The 22,689-nt window shown below is 40.7% G+C and overlaps 1 protein-coding gene across 13 annotated transcripts in view; it reads left to right on the top strand.

Moving 5' to 3' along the window:
• The window catches only part of LOC310888584 (alpha-protein kinase 2-like), an 88,965-nt gene that overhangs the window by 27,545 nt on the left and 38,731 nt on the right, over positions 1–22,689 (top strand). For 5 of the 13 annotated variants that reach the window (XM_083815401.1, XM_083815400.1, XM_083815389.1 and 2 more), the window contains 4 exons: positions 2,875–3,092; positions 6,765–6,813; positions 13,892–14,288; positions 19,168–19,280. In XM_083815401.1, the coding sequence (XP_083671527.1) occupies positions 2,875–3,092; positions 6,765–6,813; positions 13,892–14,126 (502 nt within the window). In that variant the 3' untranslated portion in view covers positions 14,127–14,288; positions 19,168–19,280. Of the gene's footprint in view, positions 1–2,874; positions 3,093–6,764; positions 6,814–8,467; positions 8,607–13,891; positions 14,289–19,167; positions 19,281–22,290; positions 22,392–22,689 lie in introns of those variants that run through there. The other 8 variants (XM_083815405.1, XM_083815403.1, XM_083815390.1 and 5 more) reach the window with 6 other exon arrangements.

Genomic DNA, 22,689 nt, shown 5'->3' with positions numbered 1-22,689 from the left:
ACCCTCTTCTAGTTAAGCCAGAAAAGACCATTCCCGCAGAATGGTCTATTTCATATCAGAAGTTTTCCATTTCCCAAATATGTGTACAGAATCATCTCTGCCCCTGAAGCTGGGAGATGACACCTTGCAGCTTTGGCAATAGAACTTTTTCAAAGGATTTGCTGTTCCAGTGTCAAGCTACTGTGTAGAGTTGAAACTGCAGTGGATGGTTGACATTCCATCTGTTTTGTTTCAAGGATAAGACCTACATGCTTGACAGCAGGCGAGATCTGCATCTCCTTTTAGATGATACAAGGTCTGCTAAGCTGCAATGATTTACTGAAAAAAAAATAGAGCTGTGTTCTCAACAATGTCCATAAAAAAATCAAGTCAATTGGCTTGAGGATCCTATCCACAGACAGTTAAATAAAACATTTTAATGCCCTGACTCAAACTGCAAAAAGCTAAGTCTTTGCTAATCAGATATAGCGTGCAGTTTTCACACTGCAGCTTATTTTCCCGTCTTTACTAAGTAGGATAATTTATATCCATGCTATTCACAGTGGCAGCCATTTCACGCAGCACCAAAAGGGAAGAGGAAGGCTGGACCAATTCCGTTTGGATACTTTGTGTGCAGTGTGCATGCTCGGCATGGCTGTTTTATTTTCTTTGCAGCTCTTACGAAAAACTGTCAGTGTGATGATACTGGGTTTGTGAGGGAAAAAAGCAGACCAGAGCAAAAAATGAAGCTGTTATGTAAGCATTATAAAGGAAGCTATATTCTTAGAACTGTGTTTCCTAGGGTTTTTCAGTGAGTATTTTTGTAATTATATGATAACATTTGAGCAAAAACCTTGTGGCTGTAACTGCTTCTACACAAAGGTTTCTCAAAAAAAATTAATTTCAGCACTACTTAAAATGCAACCTCAGGAAAGGTTCCTTAAAGCAACCTTTTCGGCATTAGAAATAGTGATGGAGATGGCAGTGAAATCTTTAAGCGAAAATATTTGTGCAGGTCAGCCTCTTTTCTGGAAATATATTGTTCCTGGTAAAATTTCTTTTTTAGAGATTTCTCTAGGTGTGGGATGTAACATCTAATTTTAATAAGAGAGAGAGAGCATGCACTCTACAAAAACTAGAAGTCTGGTATAAATAGCAAGCACACAGAAGGTTAGATCTAGTTGCTTTATTCTAAATAATTGGCTGGAAGACAGCAGCTAGGAGAGAAAAGAGATGATGTGCGCATACAAGTTTTGGCTTGCTTTTTGATTTCAAAATTTTGAGGCTTGATTCCTTTCTTCTAGCCTTTCATTGTCAGAACAAACTTGTATTTAAAGGAGCATTTTATAAGGGAAATAGAGCAAGAGAAAAGTAATCTGCATTCTCCAGAGTTGGCTTTAAAGCTACAGCCTTAGCCTATCTATGCACATTTGACTATAAAAGTGGGAAAAGGATAGAGAAAGCACTGTCCTATAATGAGCAGCGGGCTGGCAGCTAGACACTTATAAAGAGACAGGAGGGAGAGAGAAAGGGATTCTGTGGTCTTAAGATTACTTAAGATACTTGCACAGTGGAGTTCTGCTAACACTTCTATTAATCCCTGACCAATTTCTTTTCCTTTAGTCTGGCTTTAAGAAAGCAAGCTACTAGAAACCTGTTTCATGTAAAACTGGTCACATTCATTTCCCCCATCTGTTCTGAGATAATGGCAGGAACTTGTGTGAGCTAGTTGATAAAATACGGTGACGTTTTGTGACGAACTCCAGCTGAATGGCTTTCCAAAATTACCTCAAAGCAGTATTAAATTCCACTCTAATATACACTGATGACACTTTTTTGCATACTTCTAAGGTTTTCGTTTTGGAGATTTATACTGTAATATTAGAATGCTGCCTAGTGAAAATGCTGAGTTATCCCAGTGTAAGCACAAGCAGAAGTAGTCTATCTGTGAGGTAAGGTACCACACTGCTTCTCCAGATAGGAGGAGCTCTGGCAACCAAGAAGTTCATGTTGCCAGTGGAACAGATACTTCCTTCCAGCCTATTGTCTTTCTCACTTTATATTCAGTCTTTCTCTCTGGGAAGACCCTGAAACTCCAAGCAACATTTTATTTGATATTTTGGTATGGTGCATCTTTAGATATAAATGGACCTAGCTTGGATTTGTCTTTCTGGCTAAACCAGCTTGATTTCTAGGTTAGTAAAATTAGACAAATTTTGTGAAGTTTACAATTTCCTGAAAACTTCATACAGAACTAGCTGAAGTTTTCTGGCCTAAATCCAAACTTTGCCAAAGCCTCAAAATCCTAAGATTCTAGATTTTCAGAGGTGCTGATTTGCCTTGTGAATCTGATGATCTCTCCAGAACCTTCCTCATTTCTTCTTACTGTTTGGTAAAGTAGTTGCTGTTATTTTCATTATCATTAATATTTGCTATTTTTGAATATGTCAGGTTTTAGAAATCTCCTGTCAGAAATCTTCCAGTTATGCAGGACTTGGGCAAAGCTCTTTCTGGAGTGGATCAATTTTGCAGGTGCTTAATTAACACCTCGGGAAGACTAAGTAATATATCAGTCAGACTGAGCAGCTAAAGTGATGATACACCTTTTATTCTGTACAGCTTAGATTTTTGTGTGTAGTAGGACAGCATTAGAAAGTATGCTTCTGAAAAAGTTTATTTCTGAGTAAATAATACAAAGAAATAAGCACATAGAGCGCAGTGTGATTATGTTCTAAAACTACCTAGAAAACCTGAATCGTATCCGGATCTGCTGGTTTGGTTTAGACTTGGTTGCTGTTCATTTACTCTCTGAGATCACTGGCTAATTTGTCTATTTCTTACTCTTTCCTTGCCAGAGCTCAGTGTGTTTTATTATTTTTCACCCTTTCATTTCAGGATCATTCCTATTTTTCTTGTTCATCGCCCTGCTAATAACATCCCCTATGCAACAGTGGAGGAGGAGCTGATTGGGGAATTTGTGAAATACTCTGTCAGAGATGGCAAGGAAGTCAATTTCCTGAGGAGAGACTCAGAGGCTGGCCAGAAGTGCTGCACCTTCCAGCACTGGGTGTATGAGAAAACCAATGGGAGCTTGCTTGTCACTGACCTGCAAGGTGAGTTGTCTGAGAGGGAACAATAAAATGGCTGTACTCATTGTCAGACCCCACAGCTTCAGGGCTTCCAGGGACTGACTTCTGAGCAATGTTATTCTTGGCATTCTGTGGCCTATTGACAGTGCTGAATGTGCTCCTCCTATATCCTTGTAATGGGCAGTCTCCAGATGGGGACAGTACCCTGGACCACAACTGATAATATGGTTAGGGCATCTTTGCACGTAGGTGTGCATACTGCGAACTGGTTTTGCTTGGGAGATTTTAGACTACACTACAGGGTTGCCTTACACAGGCTGTATGCAGAAGCAGTATTCCTGTGTTCGTGTGGTTCATCTTGTGTCCAATCTGACAAATCTGCTTTCTGCTATGCAGAGTGTATTTATGGCTTGAAACTGTTAGTTTGGCAACTCTGGATCATGTTTCATGGAGCTGTGTATGCATGCCATCATTCTCTCCCATCAATAGATGTCCAATACTCTTAAATCCCATGTCTTGTTAATCCCATAGATGATATATTATTCACCCCTCACCCCAGGAGCTCCAGGAGTTTGTGTCTCTCAGCCTTTTGGTTTGGCCTTCTTGGATGATCTTACCAGGAATTCAGGAGCCTTCCAAGTGCACTAGAGAGCAGTCCGCAGCATAGAGCTAAATTGTTAATGTACATCACAACCCGATCTGGGAACAGCATGTGCTGTTGGCTATAGGCATTGTTATGAGCTTTTGCAGAAACAGTAGCATACCAAAAGTGAAAAGGAAGTGAATGTTTGGAGCATGAAAATCCTAAGTATGTTCTCTAGCAGCATGAGAAAAAGAGATACAACCTGACTCTTTTTGAACATTGCCAAAAGTTACAGCGATCGCACAGTAAAATACTATCGAGGCTGTTGTATTCATAATATATCTGAATAAGACTTAAGTCATGCATCAGACTGGCATTTATCCTCTGCAAGAAGGTGAATTTTACCTATAATAGTTTAATGCATTTCATCTACTTTGTTTTTGATAAGATTAATCAGTTTCTGTAGTGCAATTTTAATGATTTTAGCACTCTCTTTTTTTTTTCCTTTTTTTTTTTTTTTTTTGGAGATCTTCCCAGCCTCTGGGGCTCTACCTCTTCCTTCACCAGCTGTGCTTCCCTCTTTCACATTCCTTTCCACCTTCTTATGGACAAAATCCTATGGGACTCATCACATTTCAGCTGTGTAATTCCTGTGAACAACAGGAAGGACCCACTTAAATGTAAGGGCTACATCTAAGATGCATTTAGTCCCTCCTATCTGCAGGCAGGGATTATGAAGAAAATGAGGGTGACAGAGCACTGGAACAGGCTGCCCAGAGAGGTTGTGGAGTCTCCTCTGGGGATATTCAAAACCTGCCTGGATGCCATCCTGCGCAATGTGCTGTAGGTGATCCTGCTTGGCAGGGAGGTTGGACTAGATGATCTTCAGAGGTCCCTTCTAACCTCAATCATTCTGTGATACCATGATGAAAAAGTTTTAATTGCCGTAACTTCCCACAGCCCTTGTCATCCTTGTTTGTGCCTTATTGAAGAAGTAGTGTGCCACTCTGATTCCCTCTCCATCGGTATGTTACTGTTTGAGCCATTTAGCAGCAAGAAGTTGGGAGCAATGCTCAATCTGAATCTGTTATGCAAACAAGAATGTCTCATAACTGGAATTTTCAGTGGATGTTTATGTGATGGCTGCCACAGTAAAGATATAGGGCTGTGTGTGGACTCAGAGACATCACAGCAATACAACTACATAACAATAACTCTACAAGATTAGTTTCATGAAAACCATCCCTCAAGATTAAAAACAAACTGCTATACAAAACTTTTTATAATTCTTCAAATTGCAGTTTAAGCTACTATAGTGCCAGAGGAGGCAGACAAATTATTAAATGGGGACATCAGATGTATTTTCACTGAAATCTGTTTCAGTATCATTTAGGCACTGAGGCTTACTCTTTGCAAGTGCCTTTGGCAAAGCAAACAGAGAAGTAATACAAGTGTAGATTTTTCAGACTGTTCAAATAGCACGTGCTCTTTTTATAAAGAATCTCATGCAGGTCAGAGTGAAAAATATGAGAGAGAGAAAGAATATTTACTTTTCTAGCCTGTTTTGAGTGCACTGTATTTATGTATGTGTGTGTGCTACCCTAGGGAATAGAAATAAATGCATGAATTCCCTACTGTGGTAGCAGCAGCAAACATGTATTGGCCTGTGCAGTAGTATGACATTTATCTAGTCAACAGAGAAAGGGAATTTTTACCTAGCTTATATTGTTGTAAGAAAATAGTTTGGAAAAGGGAAAAATAAATCTTACACTCTTAATGGGAGAGTTGTCCTTCCACGTCTTCTCAGTAAATCAGAACACTCAATTTGAGTCATCTGGCTTATTATCTCACCTCCCAGACATTAATGAAATGCCTTGTGGTTTAAAGATTTCAGTTTTTAATAACATCCTACTCGTTCACTTTTTGTTATATTTAAATACGTGTCAACTGCTCCACATTTGGGTCCTGGCTGGGTTTGAAAAAGCAGATTCCTTCCAAAAAAGAACGGTGACGAAGTGCACTCCTCACGTACACTAAATGCAGCCCTTATGCTCTTCTTGGTGTGACTCCCTCCTCCTGCTCATATGCTGGGCCTGTATCCAACACAATATGCATATGTATATTTGAAACAGAGCAAGGCAGATGCTGGCTAAAGAAATATGGAATCTTAAAAAACTGCCCATATTGTTTAACATGAAAAAGCAGGAATCAGCAACATCTAAATGAGGCCCCTGAAATAGTTAAAAGGGAGAAGAAAGAACAACATCCTAGCCTGAGGGAAGGAAAATGACAGAAATGGTATCTGAACCTGTACAATGATTGTTTTCAGTGATTGTTGCCACAAAAGGACAACATACCTGCTGCTGCTGAAGAGAAACAACCTTCCTCTATGGTCATCCTGTCATTTGAATATTTGGCTGCATTTTTCAGGCATACCAGTTGGGATTTGTGAGAGTGTTCTCCAAGGAAAATGGTCTTGAGACCATTGTTTTCCTGTACAGACAAAATGCATACTACAGAACTGTTTTTTGCCTATAAAGAAGTAAACAAAGGGACAGAATGAAAAAAAAAAAAAAATTTTTGGAAACACTGAAGTAGAAAGGGATTTGGGCTTTCTCATCCAAAAAGTAAAAACAAGGTTGACTGACCAGGTTGATTAGCAAAGCAAATGTGAAATTCTTACTGATAAACGTTGTGGTGCAAGTTTGCAAAGCACCAAAAACATAAACCCGTAAATAAATATAGGCATCTCATGGCAGGTGCATAAGTGAAGATTCTAAATCTTTCTTAAAATGCAGTGATGAAAGTGTATCCCCCCCCTGCCAGTGACTATCCAGACAGGAAATAAGTTATGCTCTCTTTGTCACTTTGCTATCTGTAAATTACTGTAATGAGTTTGACTTCTAGAAAATTCCTAGTGATACAGAGCATAAACATCCTGGTTCTAATTGGGGTACTTTAAAATGTTCAAAAAATGGTGACAAATAGTTAAAATGAAAAAAAAAATGAATCAGGAAATAATACTTAAAGCTTCTATATATGGCTTTTTTGAATTTGAAAATACTGCAGAAATTCTAATGTAACACAAACTCTGTTTCCTTGATGTCTTGTAGGTGTAGGAATGAAGTTAACTGATGTTGGCATAGCAACACTGGCCAAAGGGTGAGTGAAAAATTGCTTCTCTACAGCGTGGTTTTGCTTTATGCATCAAACTCCTCATAGTGTAAATATTTTGTGGGAGGGTCCATTGGAAATTTATTCTTGCTTTAACTTTGGAAGAAAGCAATACGCATCAGATTCTTTTAAACTCCTCTTTTTCTTCATGTTTACAGGAACCCTTCTATAAGGGAAACACATTTGTTTTGTTTAAAGGGATGGATCTACACTGTAGATTGGGCTTTGCTTTTGCTTTATGCCTCTGTTAAAATAGGCTTATTCGCGGGGCTTCTCAAGAATGAAATCAAGGTCTCAGGTGACTTACAAACAGGCTACTTAGTATGTCAGCTGGAGGAAGGTAGGGCTGAAAAAGCAGGGCCAACACTGGCTCCAGCCTGGGGTACAGTGAAAGACCTGTTGTTTTTTGTGCTGTCCGGAGCGTCTGACCACAGAGGAAATGTTTCTGATTCCAGCATGCTGTTGGAGCCAGAGCTCGAGCCGAGCTTGCACTCTCTAGCACCTGCCCCAGCCAGTGCAAATACAAGTGCTTATACATACCTAGCCCTACTACTAGATCCTGCTGCCAGTAGCTCAGGTGACCCTTTTCCCCTTTCTCTGTTCCACTGGAAGAAGAGAGAAAATCTGCCACTGTGGGATCTAGAGGAGTTGTCCTTTTTGCAAGGAAATTAAAGGGATGGTGCAGGGACTACATGAGGGAACAAAGCTAAAATCCCTCTTGCAGCTAGCAAAAGTGCCAATGCTTTAGAATATGTATTTCCAAAACAAGCTTTTACAGAGGCTCTGTTTTCAACTTAGAACTCTCTGAGTTTTTCTGCCTATAGCAAAGCAGAACAGAATATCCTGAGTTGCAAGGGACCCAAAAGGATTATCAAGTTCATAGTAGGCAGTAACCATTAACTTTTCTTGAGCTTGTGTTCTTGTCAGATGCATGGGTGGAAGGAAGATGTCTATTCAGCTTTGTATAGACCGCTTATCTGATATAAAGAGGAAGTGTGTTAAGAGATTTTCTGGTATGTCTTGCCCTTCTCTCTCAAAGGCAATAATTCTGAGCTATAACAAAAGATCTTTTCGTAATACTTAAGGAGGTCCATTTCCTAGTAGTTTTGTAATAGCTTCAGATCTTTTGGGAAGATTTAAGCATAGGCGTAAAGATGTAGGCCATTAATGTTCTAACTTTCTTTCACTTCTCTTAGGTTTCTGTTAATTAAAGCTTCTGGTCATATCACAGATAAACAGAGCCACTGACAGAAATAGGCAGTGAAGGCAGCCATCCGAATCAGCTGTCTGCTGGAAAGGGAAAGGGGTTGTGTGGACAGGGGGCAGCAAAATAGCCATGGTCCTACTGTAGTCCACTTTATCTGTACTATTGCCTGAAATGCTAGCCAGTGGCAGCTCTTTCCTGTACAGAGGGAAGAATCTAGATGCAGCATTTACCACTGTGGGGAAGGATGGTCACCACCATCTATCCCATCTCTTGTATTGCAACAAGAGCACCGTGACCCCACAGGTTTGCCTGTTTCCCAGATCTCCCTCTTGGGAGAAACAAAGATAAAGAGTATGAAAAGCACTCTGGTTAATATTTTTTTTATTCAGAGGCTTACCTCTTACCTTAAATATGCTATCTTGTTTTCCCCAATAGTATCATGTTGCAGTGAGATCCAGAGATTTAACGCATACTGTAGTGATGTACTTTGTGTTATCAGTTCGAAGTTATCCTGGAACATGCAGTGATTCAACCCTTTAGTCATAATGGCTACAGAATTTTTCACCAGGAAAAGGTACTCCTTCCAGTATGGTTTTCTGTAAGCACATTCTTTCTCCAATGACTATATGTTATTCTTCCCCCAACACACACACACTTGGCTGTGTTGTATTGTCACCATTCTGTTTCCTGGCATCCTACACAGCTTTCTGGGTAAATGCGTGTGACAGGTGCTTTAAATTCTTATTCTTCCTTGAGAAACTGATAGAAGAAAACAGATTTGATCACATGTACTCAGTCCTTATACTGAAACGGAACTTGTCTATACACGCATGGTACGGGAGAAAATCCCTCACAACATCTTTTAGATTATTAAAAATATGACAACAGAATATTCTGGGAAAATCCTTAACATTTGCAGGCTGGCATCCCTTCAAAACTTACATTGGTTTACTCTTTTAGCTGTAGATCCAAAGTGAAATCAGTTGAAATATCATTTGAAATGAAATTTCATCGTCCTGTTGTAAAACAAAGAAGTCATAAAAACTTTATTTGGGCAACACTGTTCTCTGGAATCAGGAGATCTATAGAAAGGCTTCAGTTGATGTCATCCAGTTCACTATGGGCAATTACTCATATAAAAACACGTATTGGACTAAGGAAGAGGAAGGTGAAGTGAGAAAACAAATATACAATGCAAGCTGTAGTAAGGAACATCTCAGTCATATACAAAGAAATTCCCTTCATGTACAACCTCTTAAAAATGTTGATTATCACTTTGTTTGACATATAGCTAATGATATTGCTACAAGACAAAAAATAATTTCTGGTTCTGTATCTTTCTTTCATGCTCCTTTCCCAGAAAGGACACTGCTGCATTAATAGTCTGCCATTTGCTTTTTAATTCAATGAACCTGGATGGGAAAAACAAGTACAGAGAATTCATCTGTAGTACAGGTTATTGCTACCTTTGGTAGTGTACAACCATGCTAGTGAGAGATTTTATCTTACATGTCGGGGAGAACATGCATAGTCATACTTAACCAGAACTTATAGTGCAATTCTGCTATGTTTTTAACAGTATTGTTAGAGAAGACACAAAGCTGACTTTTAGTTGCTATTGCCTATACAAATCCCCATCAACCACTCCTTGCAGAGGTTATGACCTCACTGATCACAGTTAGGTCCTCCAGTTCTCTAAGCATATACTGATTACACCAAGGCAAAACAAAAATATCCTTGGGAAATGCCTCTGTGATCCTCGGTGAACGTAAGGAAAATCGTATTATTTCTTCTTGGGATGGAAATTAAATACAATTCTAATTTCACTCTAAAATTAAACTCGTGATCCAGGGAAAAAAGAAACTGAAAAAAAATTGCCCCCCTTCCAGCCTCTGTGCTCATAGTGTAATCAAGCTGACAAATAATCTAATGTCATGATACAAACTGTTATTGATGGCTTTGCAAAAGCAAATATGGCAACTGTCATGAATAATTCATGGTCATTATTTTTCCCCCAGTGCTTCTTGTAAACCAAGCATAATAAACAGCATATATTAAAATTTCATACCTATATTCAGAATTGCTCATTGCCATTAATTTTTTATTTTTTGGTTCAGACTCATATTCCAGGTCTGAACAAACATTTCAGAATGAGTATTTATGTATCCTTTGTCTTTATCTTTCTCTTCTTTCATGTGGAGAGGTTGATGTTTTCAACAATTAACATCCTTCAACATAATTCTGATCTTTTATCCTTTCTGTGGCTGTTTTACCAGTGAATAGGAAAGCAAAAGAACTGACAAGCAAAATGTAGTTTATCCAGTGCAGTGAAGTAGCTGCAATACAGTTTCTGTCAATAGAAGGTGAAGCCTAACTAGAATCAGGAAAGCCTGGAAAGTATTTTTTTGAAGTAGCCACTGGGGTGCACCAGAGTCAGGAAATACTCCTTTAAATAAGATATTTAGTACATTCTTTGAACATATACAAAAATAGTACAACCTGGTGACTGGCTTTTAAGTGTGGGCAGTGAACCAGTTTAGCAGCTGTGCAAATTGTCCAGGTATTTATCCAAGAATGGTGAACAAAAAGATGAAGGAAACAGAAACAGTGACCCACAGTCATGATGATGAACAGGAGTGCTGTTTGCCAGGAGTGGATCTGAAAATCTGTCTGGTTTCAAGACAGTGATGGGTTTGGCTTGACCCAACATGGCAATGACAGGCATTGGGGAGTTTAAGCCTGGAGACAAATTCAGCAGTCACCCTTCTCATTTAAGGAGAATTTGGTCTGGGCCGGACCCCAGTTGCCAGCTTTGAGAGCTGGAATTCTGTCTGTGTTTTGTTTACCAGTCATCCAGTCAGTGAATTAAGAGAGAAAGTTGTGTAAAAGAGGAGACCTATTTTTCATGGCTCGAAATAGTCAGTAGGCTGGTGTTACTGAATGCAGAACACATGAGAGCAATATGGACCATGCAATTTAGAAGACATTCACTAATGCAGACCTTCTCCCTATTACACATACCAGAAGCTATAACAGCACGGAATGGTTTGAATTAAGCTCACAAGTCCTGCCAAATTACAACAGGGCTGTGTTCATTATGCCTGTACAGAAAAATGATGCAGTCTGGAAGCATCCAGGGAGGGCTGTGTGGAATCAGTGACAAGAAGCAAACAGCTGGGAGATCTCAGATGCAAAGCTTTGGTCTCACATCTCTAGATTAGTTTCCTATGGCCCACTGTAAGAACTGGAGCTGTTTGCATGCTGCAGAGCCAGGCTAGGCTCAGTCATGCCTCTCGGCTTCCAAAATGGACAGAGGGTGTTACCTACGCCCCATCTGTAGCCACAAGATCAAATGCAAATCTGTTATTCTAAGAGAAGGGAAATGAAGATGACTATTTAGGAGTAAAGCTAGTGAAATGATGTTTTTAATATAAATGTCCTGCCCCTTGTTCACAAGATATTTATATTCTTATCTCTTTTACCAAAAATATCGGTAATATTTGTTGAACCCTAAAGCTAAAGTTAGTTAGAGCATTCAGTTGCTCATTTAAAGTGCCTTTTATAGTATTGTATGAGCAAAAGCTACTGTTACTGCTCTTTGTCTAGACATTCCTTCAAAGACATAGAGGAAGTGACAAATACTAAATACAGATGGGAAAGCAATTTGGACAGACCTTTATTTATTTAATGAGAAAAGTGGGATATTTTTGCTCAACTTTTTCATGTCAAGATTATTTCCACAAATAAAAGAATATTTTCAGAATTTTGTAGCACTTGAGCTTTCTGTGAGGGAGAAAACCCCTTGAAGAGATTTCCTTTAGCTGCAATAAAATGGCCACCAAAGAAGAACAAATGAGAACAAGAAAGTGTGTGGTGCAGCCACAAATTAGAATAACCATTATCCACTGCAGCGAAACTTCTTATTGAACTGCTAGCCCTGAATGTTCTTTATCATTAATGTTTCTGCCAGCTCAGCAGAAAACACCTACACAAACTGCAGGAGAAATGATGGCTCTCACTCAGTCTTGCAGCAGAAATGGAAAACTTCAGATACCAAAATAAGCAGATGCTACCCAAAGGCTGCACAGAGCTCCTTATCTGCTCAGATAGGTAATTGGCAGCTGCATCTGTTTTACACATGCTGCTGCAGCATCCAGCAGTGACACACCATGACTGTGCAAGGTGTTGTAACAACAGCTGCTTGAATTATTTGTTGCCACTGGCACTCACTGGAAAGATCCAATGGTTCATTGAATATTCATGGTAAATTAATCAGAATACTTCAGTCTAAGTTATTGCCATTTGCTGGCAGCGTGTTGCTCTGCTCTGAGTAGTTTCTGGAGTCACCATCAATGCTTGATAAGATTTTCTTCCTAAGCACAGTCAGGTTTGTCTGGGAAAATTATGTTCTGCTGATGGCTGTAGTAAAGGAGCTCCAGTATAAGGTCTGAAGTCTATTACTTCCCCAGAGAAGCAAGAGAACACTTCCTTCTCTTACTGAGCCTCCGGTATAGTCATAGAGTCATAGAGCGGTTTGGGCTGGAAGGGACCTCAAAGACCAGGTAGGTCCAAGCCTCCTGCCGTGGGCAGGGACACCTCCCACTAGATCAGGTTTCTCAAAGCCTCTTCCAGCCTGGCCTTGGGCACTTCCAGGGATGGGGCATCAGGCAGCACTTCTGTGCTGGGCAGATGTGGAGACAGATACCATCCCCCCCTTTTTTATAAGGAATTTCATTATATTTTCATCACTGGCACCATTCTTTTTTAGGAGAAAATTTGGCAAAATGTGTTGCAATAAAGATGTTTATCCATCTAAGAGTTTGAATGTCTCAGAGCAATGGTATTTTCTTAAACACTGTGCAATCTACATGAGAAAATAAGTTCTCTGGAATGCTGTGCAGGGATCATGTGGTGTTAATTTCAGTGCTAAATCTTTTTGTTTGTTTTGTGCAGTGATAACTCACAATATACATCTGCAGACTTTGTATGTCCAGTGAACCAAGAGAATAGGGTAGAAGATGAGCTTATTAAGATTACCAGACAAGAAGAGCACCCTGGTGTTTCTCCTCCCTTTTCTGCCCTGTCAATCTGGCCAAAAATGACTCCTTCAAAAAGCAGATGCAGCTTTTAAAAAGCTGCTGCAGCCTTTGAAATGCTGATACAGCTTAAAAAGCAGGTACCAGAAGGAAAGACAGCAACCAGAAGAGGGAAGTATGTGCTCTGTCTACTCCCTGGCTTTTCTAGCCTGCTGAAGAAGGGAGAGGTAGCAATGGGAGACAGTTGGTGGCTTGAGAACTGTGAAGGCTGGATGAGGCTGCTTTCTTGAGGAACCCTCCTTACATCCTTCTTCCCCAAGAGGCTTGGCTCCGTGAGATCTTGTAGTCTAATCCTGAGTGAGGGAAGAGCATAGCAGAGAAGTTATTTACATGCTTGGATGAAAACAGCCTCCAGTTCTGACAACACCTCCTGCTGCAACCTTGTCTCTTCCTGGTAGTCAAAAACACTGTTTATAGAGAATGATGTATGATGGATTTCATTTGTATATTGCCAAGGAAAAGTTAGCCAGCAGACAATTGTGTTACTAATGAAATAAAATGAAAAAGACTAGCCAGGCGGAGCAAAGCCCTTTCAGCCCTTTTCCGTCCTCTGTCACTGCTTATTACCTGGTTTCTTTCACATTTTAATGGCTCACTTTGCATATCTGTGGAAGAGTTAGTGCTTCTCAGAACAGCATGGGTGGAAGAGACTTGCTTAATATTGTCAAGTTGCTTTTGAGTCAACAGTCATACTCTGCCTCCCCTGTGCTGAAAATTAATCTTGAAATCCCATTTGGCTTTGTTTTTTTCTTTGTTGCTACAGATACAAAGGTTTTAAAGGCAACTGCTCGATTTCCTTCATTGAGCAGTTCAGAGCCCTCCACCAGTGCAATAAGTACTGTGAGATGCTGGGGCTGAAATCTCTTCGATCCACTCATCAAAAACAGAGGAAACCAACATCCACGAAAAGCAAAACTCTACCAAACTCACCGACTATTAAGAAAACAGTGCCCAAGAAAGCAAGAGAACCTAGAGACTTCATATCTTCGGAGCATTAAGTAGCACTGTCCCATCTTGTGAAAACTTCTCTTGAGGATATGTAATAGTGATAGGCACCAAGGCTCTGATGGGAGGATAATGTTGGTCTTTTACTAATGACGTTATTTTGAAGTCATCCTGATGCTGATGCCAGCAACAAAAAAAGGAGCTGATTCTATGGCGTAGGTACCTGAGATTTAAAAATAGGGCAAGGTTTTGAAGATAAATTAAGCCATCTGCCTGGATTGTCTTACAACCCTTCTATGTATCGGTATCTGTATGCTTTGAGTCATGGCCTCGGAGTGCACCGTGGGTTGCTGGAGAACATCTTCCCTTCTGTGTGTCTGTGCCTGTGAGACTGTGGGTTCAGCTGCAGTGTAAACATCAAAATATTTAAGATGCCACTTAGTAAAAGTTTTGCACAGTATTGTTGTTCAGGCTGCTCTGGAAAAGTTGTTTTCTCTCCCAGATCTTTGCATGTTGTAGTACTGCTGTATTTCTATTCTGATAATATTTTTCTCTACCTATATGTCTTTCAATACAAGACAGTCATTCACGATTGGACATTTGTGCCTTCTGTCCCACATAAAGATAGCTAGAATCTTTAAGTTTCTCACAAAGTGATGTCATCAACTTAAAAACGGACAATGTGTGATTCTCCGTAGAACTCCTTGCTTCCCAGAAAAGCTTCTTTGACTGTACAGCTAACCCTGTGGCACAGTCCTTTTGCACTTGCACCAATCCTATCGTAAGATAGAGGTCTGAAGTCTGCATGTTGCCAAACAGCTAGCATCTGGAATAAGCCATTACAGATGGAGATTATTTCAATAACTTGAAACATTTTCAACTCAAATAAGTACAAGGGCTTTTATGTGAGAGTTGTTTCTGAAGGAACATGAAAGGTACCTTTGGCCAGCATGTGACTATTAAGGAGTCACGATATATCCAGAATGTCTGGACAGGGCCAGAACTGGAAAAAGATACTGTGCTCCGTTATATGGAAGTGTAGCTTATGTGGAGATTTGCAGTCAAAGGAGGGAACTATGCATGGACTGCAGCAGGTTTAGTGGGCATCGTCAGTTGAAAACCCAACCTGCAGTGCCTACACTTACAATACAAACAGTACAAACACCAAACGTTGTCACACTTCTTATCCCTGTGTGACTACCAAATAACAGTGGTGCTGGGAACCCATTACCTGTATGGAAGCCCGGAGTGCAAGAGTCCCATCAGTGCTGAGGAAGATAAGTGTTTTCAAAATAGTTCTACTTTGCATTGATAAGCAGTGGGTGCCAAATAAGAAAGAAACTGGTGGGGAGTAGTTGACACTAGGAGAAGAAACTTACCTGGCTACTGTTTAGATGTAAACATTTAGACTTGTCATCCTGTGCTCCCTTTACAATTAATGAAGGTCTTGTCAATACAATTTAGAGCAACGTACAGGCCACATGAAAAACAAACACCTAAAATAGGTGTAAAATGTGAGAATAGGTGTAAAATGTGTAAAAAAGTGCCTATTCCTCTCCATTCAGAGTAAAGGAAGCAGAGACTGTCAGACAAACATCTGCATTTTAAACTTCCAGTGTTACATGGGATGGAGTTCTTCAGGGCTGTTATGAAACATTTGAGTTTCTATTCATTTTCTGTTAACTTAGGCGGAGGAGACCAGCTACAAAACAGCACTGCAGAAGTTTGAGTGGTATTGTAGTAAAATGTGAAACAAAATGTGTGGAAGACTATTTGAAAGATGAGTTTTTACATAGAAAATGCAAAAGAAAGGTGGAAACTTAGGAGAGAGTGACTGAAGTCTGGGACAAAACACTGAGAATAAAACCTTGGCAAAACAATTTCATTGCACTGAGGAAGGGGATTCATTCATTTCAAAAGAAAAGTGAATGACAACGCTGTGCTGCTGTAGAGAATCCGAAGTATCACGAGGAACTGGAGGTAGAAGAGGGTACAGAGCAGAAGTTCTGAAGGAGTTACCAAGCACAGCAGGCAGAAGGGGAGGTGGCTCAGATGAGGCAGATGGTCTTATTGGCACCGGCTGTCCTGTGGGGAAGAGATGTTCCCAGGGAAGTCCCATTGCTCTGGCTTCTCTGTTGGTCAGACCAGGACCCAGCCTGGGTTTACCCACCTCTCTCTCTCAGCTGGAAGGACGTCGGTGCCTATGAGGGAATGAGACAGTGTATGGCCAGAGTGCACCTAGCAATGAGGATAGCAGCAAGCCACTTTCCACTGCCATCTGACAGCAATCAGTGCATCACTTATTTGTGTCTGGAATTCTGCACTGTGATCCTGATTGCTTCTTGCAGTTCTAGCTAGCTCTGGTAGGGAAGAGAAGCTGCTAGGGATGGGGCATACCAGGAGCCCTGCTGTGTTCCAGCTGGAACCACTGGGTCAGCCAGGGGCATGCATGTCAGTGCCAGGCAGTTAGCAGGAAGCTGGAGACACCCAGCCTGGGGGACCACGCTTTTAGGCCAACTCTTTCACTGGGTAGCCTACATAGGGTAAACCCTTCCCCTTCTGTCATGGTGGGAGAGGTTCTGAGCAAGAGCTTTGCTCCAGACAACTTTCCATCAATGAGGAGTACCAAAGTGGGATAGAGGGTCTTCCACAAGGCTTTCCAGTTCTTCTGTATCCATACATGTCAATAGCGTGCTGGACAGTGTAACCCATCCAGTTTAGGAGGCTGCTTGCATATCAGAGCCAGGGAACACTGTAAGAACCCTGCATAAAACCATAAGAGAGGCCTGACCTAGCTGTGGAGCTTGAATTCCCCCATGCCCTCCTGTAAATGGAAAAGGCTCACTCAAGGATTATTGCCTGATCCAGATGCTGTGTGTGCACATGCGCATGCGTGTGTTTGCAGGCCACCCTTACGTTACCTGAAGTACCCTTTTCTGTCTTTCATGTAGGAGCTGAAAAGTAGTTCCCTAGCTTTCTAAAGTAGCCAGCTCATGCTTGTTCATCTTTGGGAAGGAAGTTTGCTCCCCTTTCTCCTCTGAAGTGTTCTGCTTCCTGATATTCCTGGTATCTAAGAGAAAGTAAGAGAAACCATTGAGAAACCAACCTCCCATTGCAACCTCAGAGAATTAGTTTTGTTGATATTTTATGCCTGCCTAAAAACATCACCATGCTTCATTTACCTGGTGTGTTCACTACTGATGAGACCCCTTCACTCTTGTGAGACCCCACCTGGAGCACTGTGGACAGCTCTGGGGGCCCAGCAAAAGAAGGACATGGACATACTAGAGTGAGTCCAGAGGAGGCCACAAAGATAATCAAGGGGCTGGAGCACCTCTCCTACAAAGACAGGCTGAGGGAGCTGGGGGTGTTACGCCTGGAGAAGAGAAGGCTCCAGGAAGACCTCATTGCAACCTTTCAGTGCCTAAAGGGTGCCTACAGGAAAGCTGGGGAGGGACTCTGTCAGGGAGTGTCATGATAGCACAAGGAGTAATGGTTTTCAACTACAAAAGGGTGGATTTAGATTAGATATTCGGAAGAAATTCTTTACTCTGAGGGTGGGGAGGCACTGGAGCAGGTTGCACCATCCCTGAAAGCATTTAAGGCCAGGTTGGATGGGGCTTTGAGCAGCCTGTGGCAAGGGGTGTGGAATTAGATCCTTATGGTCCCTTCTGGCCCAAACCATTCTATAGGAAAACCTAGAAATACACTGTTTTAGAGCACTCTTTTTTTTTTTTTTTGTAATAGAACAAAAGCTTCAGTTATAATAATGCACATGATCCTGTTAAAATTCAGTCATTGCCCTTGAGTTCAGCTACATGTGCAATTACAGTGAAATAATTATACATTAATAGTTACCAAAAGTAGAAAATGCTTAAATGATTATCTCAGTTTAAAGCCATCTCGACAAGTTTTAAAACCTTGCTCTGTCATAGTACTCGCAGATCATTGCTCTTCAGCATATCCAGAGGAAGTAGAGTTGAGTCTTTGCCTTTTATTTGTTTCCTTGCTGCCCTGTCCTGTTTCACACTTGCTCAGCTGTCTGTTGTTCAGCCCACCTGTGTCTGGTTTGTCTGACAGGTGGGAAGTGTGTAGCAGCAATACCTTGTATTTGCAGGTCCCTCAAAAACATCCCCAGTTCCTGACTGACACTTCTGGGTCACAACATGAAGAGTTTAAAATTTAGATAGTCTGATAGTGATACTGAGAGAACTCCAGTGTGCACATTGGAAACAGATGGGAAATAGTGATTAACAGACCAGTTGTCTGGCTGTCTCTAAATTTTCACATCAGATTTTTGAAAAGAAAAGGGAAAAAAAAGACTTTAAAAAGACTTTATTAATATTTGCTGTCCTTTTTAGACTGATAATTAGGCACTCTATTCACTTTAGTCTTGCTGTTACAGAACATAAATATATATCTGGTACCAGGGAGTAGCTGAAAATGCTATTTGAAAAAGAATGAAAGCTGAGTGCATGTGATCTCAACTTTGTATAAAGGTCTGGGCCATGAAACCGGACTGGGAGGACAAGGTTTGGTCCTATTAATGTCAGTTGACTTCAGTGGCACAGGAAAGGTTGACCTTGTAGAACTATGGTTTTACCTTGGTGTACCTGTGTTACTAATATGCATCAGCTGGCTGTCTGCAAAATGACAAGCAGAGAAGTCATAGCTGGCAGTAGGGTAAACAGCATTCGCATTGGGCTCTAGATTTAATGGCCCATTGAGATGAACGGGAGAAAGAGCTATCTGTTTTACAGACAGTGTTTTAATCTGAGCCAAATTCTGGTTTTTGTCTTTTACATAATGAAACCAAAGCACTGTCTGTAAGCAAATCAAATGAATTTGTATTCCAGTCCCAGCAGATATATCAGCAAGGCAGAAACTAGAACCTGTTTTTTAAGGAGCATTTACAGATTAATTCTTGTTCTTAGCAGTTGTGTTATTATTTTAATTGGTATTCCTAAGCACATACAGAATAGATAAATTGCATTGTATCCTAATAGCAATTTTAAAATGTTATGCTCTTCATAGGGCTGTACTGTAGTTTAGACTGAAACGCTAATGCTTTGTGGTTTAACTTCTGTTATACAGACTAACAATGATAAAACACTCAAGAATGGAGGGCCAACAAAGCTTCTACAGGATGTTCCTTCTTCAGAAATAATTCATCACATGAATGTCATAGAGATACTGAGTTTTTAGAGGTATGTGTCCCTATAAATAAACTGATAATTTTACCCGTTCTTTCCCGGTTTTAAGCACATTAAAAAATAGCTAAGCTGCAGAGGAAACATTTTCAAGAACACCAAAGGGATTTCAGAGTATAGGTCCACATCTGCAAAATATTAAGCATGTAATTAGATCTTTTTTTCCAAAAAGTATATGGTATACTTAGAGCCTTATTGCTCAGTTGAAGTTGTCTGCCTCGTTCCCTTTTGAAATTGAGCCTTGAGACTTTTGAAAATTTTCCCTGAGTGGTCAGAAGTGCTCAAAGGTGACAATGACTGAATTAGAGTACCTCAGTCCCGAATGGATTCAGGAAGGCAGCTGAGTTTGGGCTTTTGAAAACCAGTGCAGAGCTGCTGGAATCAGCTGCAGATCATGGTGCCAGCTTTAGATCTTAAATAGCAATCCTACCCACAAGGACAAAGTTGTTGGGTATAGAAAACAGTCAGCCTGGTCCTGAAATATGGGGAGGTATGTCTGGAGTCTTTTCTGTAAGACTGGAGATTTGAGAAACTTTTAACCAAAATGACGGTAACATTTTTTAATCTGTGCAGGAAGATAGGTCCTTGCCATAAAAGTTACATTATTCTTCATTCCAAGTTTCAAAATTAAAAAAGTCAGACTGCTAAGTTTCAGGATTTGAATCTATGAATAGCTAGTCTTGGATGAATAAATCATTGCAGCACTTTGCTAAGTAATCCCAGCCCTTATGCACACACTAGCTTTACAGATTGCTTGGCCTTAGGCCTCCACAATTTTTGAAGGCAGTAGATTCATTTCAAATGCTGTGCCTCTAATGTTTATCCACTTGAAGTAGATGCAAAATAGAGGACACAATTAGAAAAAAGTATGTTTCCCAGTCGATTCCTTATAAACCAAATAGTAAGAGAAAATCACATGCAATTCTTACTGGGGGAACTTTTCAAAATAACTCCTGCAGCTTAACCTCATGTAACCTAACAGTGAACTGCAGAAATACATCTTTGTTATATCTTCATTTCTTTTTTTTTTCTTTCTTTCCTCTTAAGGAAACTTCAGTATATCTAATACTTGTGTGGGTGTTGTAAGGGTCATGTCGCTCTATAATAAAAGCCTCAATAAATAACTTTTTATTTTTGAGTTTTGAGAGCACAGTAGTAATAATAAGGAGAGAGGATTAATCTGTGCTGCTGTCTCCTGGCACAGAGCACTAGGGGAAGGTAGGAACTGTTTGCACACATGGATGTTTGACCAAATATTTTAAATGGATTTCCATAGTAATATTACAAGTGGAACCTAGAGAGCCTGTACTACCATTCCACCAGTGAAGTATCAGCAGTGGTGATAGATGTTTTGCATCTCTAAAAGAATGAATGATGTGGAATAAGCTGTGGTGACACTGCAAATTGTAGAACTAGTCCAAAATGAAACACCTAATCTCCTGCTCTTTCTGTTGATATAATACGGATATTGTGCTCAGACAAGCAGCACATATGTTCACTGAGTAGGAAGAGAGAAAGAGCGTAAGATGTTCTTCAAATAAGAAAAATTGCTGTACCAGTAATCAGGGGAAGGGCAAGCAATACTGGTACAAGCTTCCTAGGCAGCAGGCATAATGAGGGAGGGGAAGGATTTTCCTCTTTTTTCTTTGATTTAATAAGTCTTGGACAGCAGAATGCTGGCTTTGGGAGCCTTTCTGTTGCTGCTGGATTCTGGCTACGTTGATGGACGACTGAAGTGGCTTGTTTTGCAACAGTGGCAGAACAATGTCCCTTGTTAGTTTTAATGCTTATTGGTCTTATAGATGCCTTGTGCATCTAAATTTGTGCCAAAAAAAAAAATCCCCCAAAGTTAGCGATGCTATTGCATGTGCCAGCAAGAAAGTGATCAAATCTATGAATGTGGAAATGAAAACAGTTAAGTCTTTTCTTCCACCAAAGTGGACTTCAGCAGCAGTCTAGTGTTCAAGACGGGCCACCATGACCTGTTGTTAGGGGCATTCAGTAGACAAGCTTCAGGATTCAACGACTTCAGGATTCAACAAGACTTTCCAACCAAGTGAAGCTTTCCCTTCCATGCCTGTCCATGAGAGCCAAAGGGTGCAAGCATGTCATATCAGCTCTTGAAGCCAGCTCTTTCCTGATGTGGCCAGTTTTACAGAAACAGGAGATGCTTCAGGGGATACCTCCTTTTTAAATCTTCCACCTGTCTTTCCACTTTCAAATAACTCAGAAAAATATGTTTTTCTTTTAGATACTAGCAGGACTGGGTATGCATTTTTTTGCTATAGCTACCAAATAACACAGTTCCTACTAGGGGCTACTGCAAGCCCCTGAAGCAATTTTTTTCTGGGCCTTTGTAATGTTATCCAGCTGACTAATCAGCATAAGCACATGGCTGCTCAGGGCACTGAACCAGCTGAGGAAAGTGCATGGTGGATGGGTTCCAGGTGCAGATCCATTTTTGCTCATGGATTTGCATGTGAATGCAGCTGTGCTGCCTCCAGGGGTAAGTGATAACTGAAATCAGTACAGCTGTACTACTGAGCTAAACCTTACACAGCAGAACAGGATTTGTGCAGTGTCACAGCTAGTGCTGCTGCACCGTGGTCCCAGAACCTGTGGCACTGCTGGGTGTGACACTACAAAAGTGGTTTTGAAGGAATTACCTCGGCTCTGGCATAGCTGATGCTGGACCAGGGTTAACAATATCTTTGTATTCATTGGGTGTCTACATGGTGTTCTCACTTGTGTTCTTGGCCTTACCTCTCAGCTTGAGCTGTCCCTCAATAAAGGTAATAAAGTCTCCTTCGTATGGTACTGACCTAGCTTGGGTCTGAACCCTCACCTTCCTTTTCTACCTTTGAAGCACCTTGCTCCTCATGCTTCATGTCTTCTGCGCTTCTCTTTCCACCATTTCACTCCCACTTCTCCTTCATATTCTCTATCATTGACTTTGCTCCTTCCCCTTCCTTGTCACTGTGCCTGATGTTTATTTTGGATTGGAAAGGGGAAGAAGAGCAACTCATCATAAATGGCTGTCAGCCCATCTGGGATGATCTGTGTTTCTGGAATGCAGGATCTGGGGAACTGCAAGCTGAAACAACATTGGTAAGATCCAGAAGGCTAAAGGTGACAATGTCTGCACTGTGTTTGTCTCTAGCCTTGTCACTCTGTAGTACCTGTACCATCAGGACTGTTCCAGAACAGAAGAGCTGTCCGTGCAGTCATTCCTGCATCTGGCTAATAATAAAATATACTCCATGCACACAGGTGTGGGCCATCCCTGGTTTAAACTTCTCATTTTTGCCTAGTGTGTAACCACTTTGAAGCTACTAAACAACAGGCTTTGTACCTAGCCATGTATTTTTTACTGCCTCAGAAACCCAGTCTTGAAGACAGGACTGAT

This window comes from Anser anser, assembly GCF_964211835.1.
Source record: "Anser anser genome assembly, chromosome: W".
NCBI classification, from domain to species: Eukaryota; Metazoa; Chordata; class Aves; order Anseriformes; family Anatidae; genus Anser; species Anser anser.
Note: the sequence above shows the minus strand (reverse complement) of the source record. Positions and strands in the feature narration are given on the sequence as shown.